Genomic DNA, 6,832 nt, shown 5'->3' with positions numbered 1-6,832 from the left:
TATATATATATATAAATTTTCGTAGAACGATAGCGTTTAATAGTTTTTTCCTTTGGCTGCACTCAGACAATGTAACGTGCTTCTATGGCTGGTGGTAGACGAACTCATTCGGTTTCAGTGATTACGGTGTAGAGCCAGTATGGCTCTATTATAACATTAAGACCTGTAACTCACGATTGAAGAGTTAATCGTGAATTGTGGAATTGGGCTTTAAAATTTGAAAATGTAAGTTAATCAGAAATAGAATTTTTAGCACAATAACGAAGTAGTATATACCATGGTGTGTATTATTCCAGCGCAGTACAGCTTACATATAACTGGGATGCTATTCTTTATACATCTACCGATAGTTGTCGTTATGTATATTGTGCAATTTTTTTACTATACATATCTGCGGACACACCTCTGCATGATGCAAGGCTACACCCAGTGCATCCCAAAGGAAAACGCAAAACGCTATTAGGGTCGGGAACGGCGCATTTATACATAATTCAGTTGCACACACCACTCACATCGGTCTGTTTTTATTGTTAATAATTTTTCACTGCTTCATTAATGAGATTACATTATATTATTATATTATATTATATTATTTTAAATTAGCAAATTTGATGTGAGCAGTTGATATACACCATTTCGATCATGCCCGTTTCCGACCAATGTAAATTAACTTTAATCTTAGTTCAACTTACTCTTCATTTTTTTATAATTCTTAGAACTAAAAAAAGATAAAGAGTTTTTTGAACCGAGATTAAAATTAAATCACATTGGTAGAAACGGACATAATCTATCCTTGATATGCAATTCCAATGGACTAAGCATCGATAAAGTTAATCGGAGTTGGTCGAAGTGGTCCTAATAGTCCTAGCATGTACCTGTACTTGATATAGATAACTAATAATTTTTTATTGAATTATCTTAATTTTGGCAATACGTGTAAACACATATATACATGATGTATGTATTTAATTAATCATTTAATTAATCATTTTGATGCATATTATACCAATTTAATACATTATTCTTTAAATACATTGCAGAAATTAAAATATTTAATAGAAAGTTACTAGTTAACACGCATATCAAATGCTCGTGTAAAAGGATTAAATATTTTATTCCAAATATTTTTTTATTTCAAGATTTCAATGTTATTTTTTTATGTAATCTACTAGTTTGCAACTTCCAATTTCGTAAGTACAAATTACAGAATTTTCAAGCAAATGTTGTTATGACTTGATGTCATTTTGGACTGAGAAATGATAAAAAAATTACAATTCCAAAAATTTTTGTCATTCTCGGTATAAATTCCAAGCTGCAATAGACGTATTAATGCGTATATTTTAATTCTGGAGGATTTCCAAATCTATAAAAATAATATATGCGATATCGTTCTATGAAAATCATTGCGTTTAATCGGTAAAATAAACTTTAGGATTCCCTTAAATCTTTTTCGGTTTGCAATATATTCTTTTTCATTGCTTAGAAGTTTTTTATTAATAAAAATACATTTACTTTTAATATCATTATATTTCTTAATGTCTGACGCTACGACTAAATTTTTTTACAATATTTTTATGATAGTTAAATAATCAAATTGGATGAATATACCATACTGCAATGTATTGTTTTCGTAATGGCGTAAAGGACTAAGACCATTGTACCAACAATATGGTGTTATGGCCGCAGTACAGACTCTTGCATAATGCATAAAGAATCAATCAATCGAAATTCTTCTTTTCTATTGATTGAGAAGAAAGGAAAAATTCTAATTAGTTGATTCGCTTAACACTATCGCGAAAGTCTGTGCTTTACTTTGATTTTAAACAAGGCTTAAAATTCTATCTTTTTTTCTTTCTCGGCTTTAAAGAGAAAAAGTGAGTTTTAAGCTTCCCCCCTCCCTTTAAAGTCAAAGTAACACACAATCAAGATTAAATATAAGTAAAATAAGAAGAGTATTTAAGCTGACAGGAATCATGATGGAAATCTTATCAAAGATGAATTTTTTTCGTTCTAAATTACGACTATAATATTGAAAAAATCGCAATAGCGATATTTGTAATTAAGAAAGTTACATATAGATCATTTTTTTGAAAAAAAAAAAATAAATAAATAAAAATTCGTTTTAATATCGAGTTTAATATTTCACTTGTATTGAAGTGCAGTTGAGATACAGATAATTTTATTTATTATGTTTTAAGAACTAAATTACATCTCTGTACGCAGTTTCATGAAAAAAGAAGTCAAAAAAATTTCATAACAAAATATTGTTTCTATAAGACAAAATATGATACTCCTTGTAATTATATCTATACCATGAGTAAAAATCAGATCGTTTTTTTATTATAATATTTTTAAGAATGAAATTGCAAAATCTGATTCTTTAAAAGGCTTAATTCATAATTTCGTAAAATATAAGTAAATCAAAACAAGTCTTATGACAAAATATTTGTTCTGCAAGGCAATATATATGATAGAATGCAGATATGTTCTTGACGGAAAGTTTTTAAAACTGTATAGATTAAGACAATATCTTAGAAATTCTAATAGCAAATTCGGACCATTAGCTCACTAGTGCGAACTTGTTCAGTGCCACTTATTTGGCTTTTGTGCACTGTTTCAGTGCATTAAGATTGTTATATACAAAAAATTAAGAATTTCTAAGATCTTGTCTCAATTTATAGTTTAAAAAAAATTTCATTTTAAATATGAAATTCCACGGTCTGAATGTTAAGATATTGAACAATTATATATATTCATATAAATGAATTAATTTCAGAAATGATAATTGCGTGCCAATATAGTTGTTGGACTTTCAACGCAATCAATTTGAAATATTAATAATCCCCCCAAATTTCTCAAATTAATCTTAAAAAACTGTAAGTGTATTAGTAGTAATTTTTTAAGATTAATTTGGGAAATTATCATTTCTGAAATTAATTCATTTATATGAATATATATGAACAGTACATCTTAACATTCAGACCGTAGTGGCACTTCGTACTTAAAGTATATTTGTAACATAAACGGTCTTGTTTTTCCAATTTTATTGTTAAAAAATTTTTTTTTCCGTTAGGGAAATATCCCGCTAATGAAATTTAAATGAGTTTCTCGTTGTTCCTGCCGACTTTTAAAGTTTAAAATTGTCTGCAGTACATTGCTAGCAGTAATGAAGAATAAAAGATCTGAGCACAAAAACAGAGAAATGATTGTAACTAAACCATTCGTAGAACGTAAGTCATAGTCCTACTAGGTAGGTTAACATTTACAATGTTTTGATAACTTTGACTGTGTGTTCGAAAAGTATCAGCGCTATTGCATCATTCTATCCTAAATGTTTTACATCTAATGAATGATGAAAGGTACATTCCGTTTTCACGCTGTAAGCATCAACATATTCTTGAGCGCTCAGTGAGCGGTCATAATACTGAATGCACCCATTAATTTGTTTTCTTGCTTAATATTTAATTTTAATATTTGATTTTAATGTTTAATACTTGTAATACTGAATACACTTAATGATATTTATAAGCGTAAAAAAATGCACCTAAAGCAAAGAGTAAAGAGAAAAGAAGGAAATGTATCAATAGTGGGGGGTAGCTAAATCCGCGGACGATGTACATGGTAACCATCTTAAGTGTTTACGCTAGTATATATAGTCACTTCCGTCCGCTTACTTAGAACTAAACATTCCTTACTGTTTCTCTTTACTCTTTGACCTAAAGCTGGAACGACAATAACACACCTCTTCCCCTCGAATGTAGCCTATACATATGGTGACTATATTTTTTTAAAGAAAATAGAGGAAAGGAAAATCTGAAAATTTTAGGGCTTTGTTTCTACATATTTTTAAACTAATTTGTGACTGATAAGAATCTGTGCATTATAAAATTTTATGGCACAGTATAATCAAATTGAGATAATGCGCAGTTTTCTGAAAGTTTGAAACTTGTTCGATTGTATTGGAACAAATCCTTGATCTGAAGTAATAAAAGATTCGAAATAATAAAAAAATAAAAACAATTCTAGTTTGAATAGATTTAAAAAATATAAGAAATAATTTAAAATATATAATTAATAAAAACAAATTATATTTATATGCATGAAACTGTAAAGTATTTTCCGTAAAAATTTGCTCATTAATATAATATTATAGATATTGGAACGTTAGCTCGAAAAGAATTTCCCGTAATGTCAAAATAAAGAACAGTAAAGAACAAAATTGAGTTTTGAAAGAACAAATAAATCTAAAGGACAGCTATCTAAAATAAAGGACTGTCCTTTACAATAAAGGACTGTCCTTTACAATAAAGGACAGTCCTTTACAATAAAGGACATAAGGTCATCGTACCTATATATAGAGCTGAGCCTCTATTCTTGAAAAGAAACATATGAAAAAATAATATGTTCCTTTTCACTAATAGAAGCTCTGCACAGATTTCAAGTTGTAATTGAAATAGAACTTGTATTTTATATTTCAACGGAACACATAAAAATATTTGGTATTTTGTATTTCAAATACAATTTCTATTTTTGTATTTGAAATACTAAAATAATTTTTAATAAAAATCCTTGACAGCGATACTAGTAATTTAAATTTTTGCTTTTATGACAATTGACGGCATTAACTTTATTTTCAAGTTTCAAACAGTGTCAAGCGTTAACATAGTCAGTTGTTAGGATTATCAAATCTTATGATCTCGCAGAGATCATAAGAAGAAAATAAGTTTCTCATGCAGTTTTTATGCAATTGATAATATAAGACAATAGGACTTTTAAAGAGTGCAAGAGAATGAGAACTTCTCTCTCTCTCTCTCTCTCTCTCTCTCTCTCTCTCTCTCTCTCTGTCATTCTTTCTCTCTAAAAATTCGAAAAATGGAGAAGAGTCTATTCGTAATTAAAACATCGAATTAAAAAGTATTTTGTATTTTTAACAATAAGAAGTATTTTGTATTTCAAATAAAAAAATTTAGAAATATTTTATATTTTGTATTTCAAATCAAAAGATTGAAAGTATTTTGTATTTTGCAATTCAAATACTAAAATTTTTGTATTTTAAATACTTTGATGTATTTTGGCCAGCTCTGATTAAAAAATCGAATTTGAAAGTATTTTGTATTTAAAATCAAAAGATTAAAAATATTTTATATTTTGTAATTTAAATACTAGAGTTGATAGTATTTTGTTTCCAAATACTGTAATGATACAGTTTGCCCAGCTATACATACATATATATATATCGATATGATTACACTAAACATTGCTGGCTCATTCTACGAGTTACAACTATCTTTGTATTCACAAGTCCTAAGAATTGTTATCTGTTTCATATTTACAAGGGATCAGAAAATAGATAAATTACTTTGTGACACGACACGATAAATAAACGTCAACCTATTCACACACATATACTTCATGCTTGAAAAAATCGATGCTTGTTTATAGCGCCACAAAATCGCTTGTCTATTTGAGCATATTAATAATTAATAATTCGTGTATGCACGATAAAATTAAAAAACAATTACAATAATGATACATGCAAAATTATATCAATATCGAAAATAAAAGATGATATTTGAGAATATTTTTCTTTTACTGTGCGATATCATTGTATGTCTATATTACCTATAAAATACTATACTATTAATTGTTTAAAAGTTCATAGGAATTTAAAAAAATGATGTTGCAACTCGCAAAAACATATGTCGCGTTTTATATCAAATTATAAATAATATCTTGCATATTCTAAAAGATGATGCTTTAATGTACATGCAATGTTTGCTCGAATTTGTTAAGTATTTCTAATTTCATGCAATTTTGAAAATGACTAATGACAAAGCATTTGCGGCATCTTATATTAATGTATTATACTTATTTATTAATTAAAAATATATTTTAAAAATATATTTTTATAAATAAATGATAATTTGCAGAAAATGAACAAAAATAAAATAATACGATCAGTCTTAAATTTCGCAGTTGAAAGATAAGATAGTGTTGAAAATAGCATTATCAGCACCACTGTCTCGAACCTCGTGTTCAAAATTAGACGGAGAAAAAAACAAATTACATTAATAAATCATATTTGAACAATTCGACTAATTGACCAGTACGATTGATAAATCCTTTTTCTGTACAAGATTTTTAGTCTCGTAAACACAAAGCTTTACGTCTGTGTCAGATTGGAATCAGACTACGTATTGAAGAATGAGATTGAAAATTGAAAGATTGAAATTTGACCAATCTTGAATAAAAAGAGTCTAAACTTCTTGTCCTCATTGGTAAAATTTCAATCTTTAATCTTTAATTTCAATCTTCAATGCATAATCTCACACTATGCATTATATTGGAGATTGAAGATTGTGAATTGAAAAAAATTCAGCCAATCAGAAATAAAATCGATTAAAATTAAAATGATCTGAATGGTCGAATTTTAATCTTTAATTCGTAATCTTCAATGCGTAATGTGATACGAACTTTAGACTGCATTCGATGAACGCGCTATCAACATCTTTATTATTTATCAAATGAAATAAGGGTCCGTTTCATTATGATGCACATTTTATTTTTGTTCACCGAATATTAAAGAATAAAATAATTAATACATCATGCGTATCATGCGTGAAATGGAATGTACTCAAGAATGTAATTTTTAATAGATTCAAATTCGGTTATATCTTCAACACGAGAACTTTGAAAATTTTAATAAAGATATGAAATAATTTGGAAGGAAGTGCAATTTAAATAGTGTTTAAAAACACTATTTAAACAACGCATTAATGTAAATATTATTTAAAGAAACATATATAAAGAAGTTATTTTTAAGCAAGAGAGG

At 27.5% G+C, this 6,832-nt stretch overlaps 2 protein-coding genes across 4 annotated transcripts in view; one reads left to right on the top strand and one right to left on the bottom strand.

Annotated features, from left to right (window-relative positions):
* LOC108684066 (probable low affinity copper uptake protein 2) overlaps positions 1–500 on the top strand; it is a 7,034-nt gene extending 6,534 nt beyond the window's left edge. For 2 of the 3 annotated variants that reach the window (XM_018188103.1, XM_018188102.1), the window contains exon 5: positions 67–500. In XM_018188103.1, coding sequence (XP_018043592.1) covers positions 67–121 — 55 coding nt within the window. In that variant the 3' untranslated portion in view covers positions 122–500. The remainder of the gene's footprint in view (positions 1–66) is intronic. The other variant, XR_001931617.1, reaches the window with a different exon arrangement.
* The window catches only part of LOC108684065 (E3 ubiquitin-protein ligase RNF14-like), a 12,076-nt gene that overhangs the window by 2,824 nt on the left and 2,420 nt on the right, over positions 1–6,832 (bottom strand). The window lies entirely within an intron of this gene.

The sequence above is a fragment of the Atta colombica genome, unplaced genomic scaffold (genome assembly GCF_001594045.1).
Source record: "Atta colombica isolate Treedump-2 unplaced genomic scaffold, Acol1.0 scaffold126, whole genome shotgun sequence".
NCBI classification, from domain to species: domain Eukaryota; kingdom Metazoa; phylum Arthropoda; class Insecta; order Hymenoptera; family Formicidae; genus Atta; species Atta colombica.
This window is presented reverse-complemented; position numbering and strand designations above follow the sequence as displayed.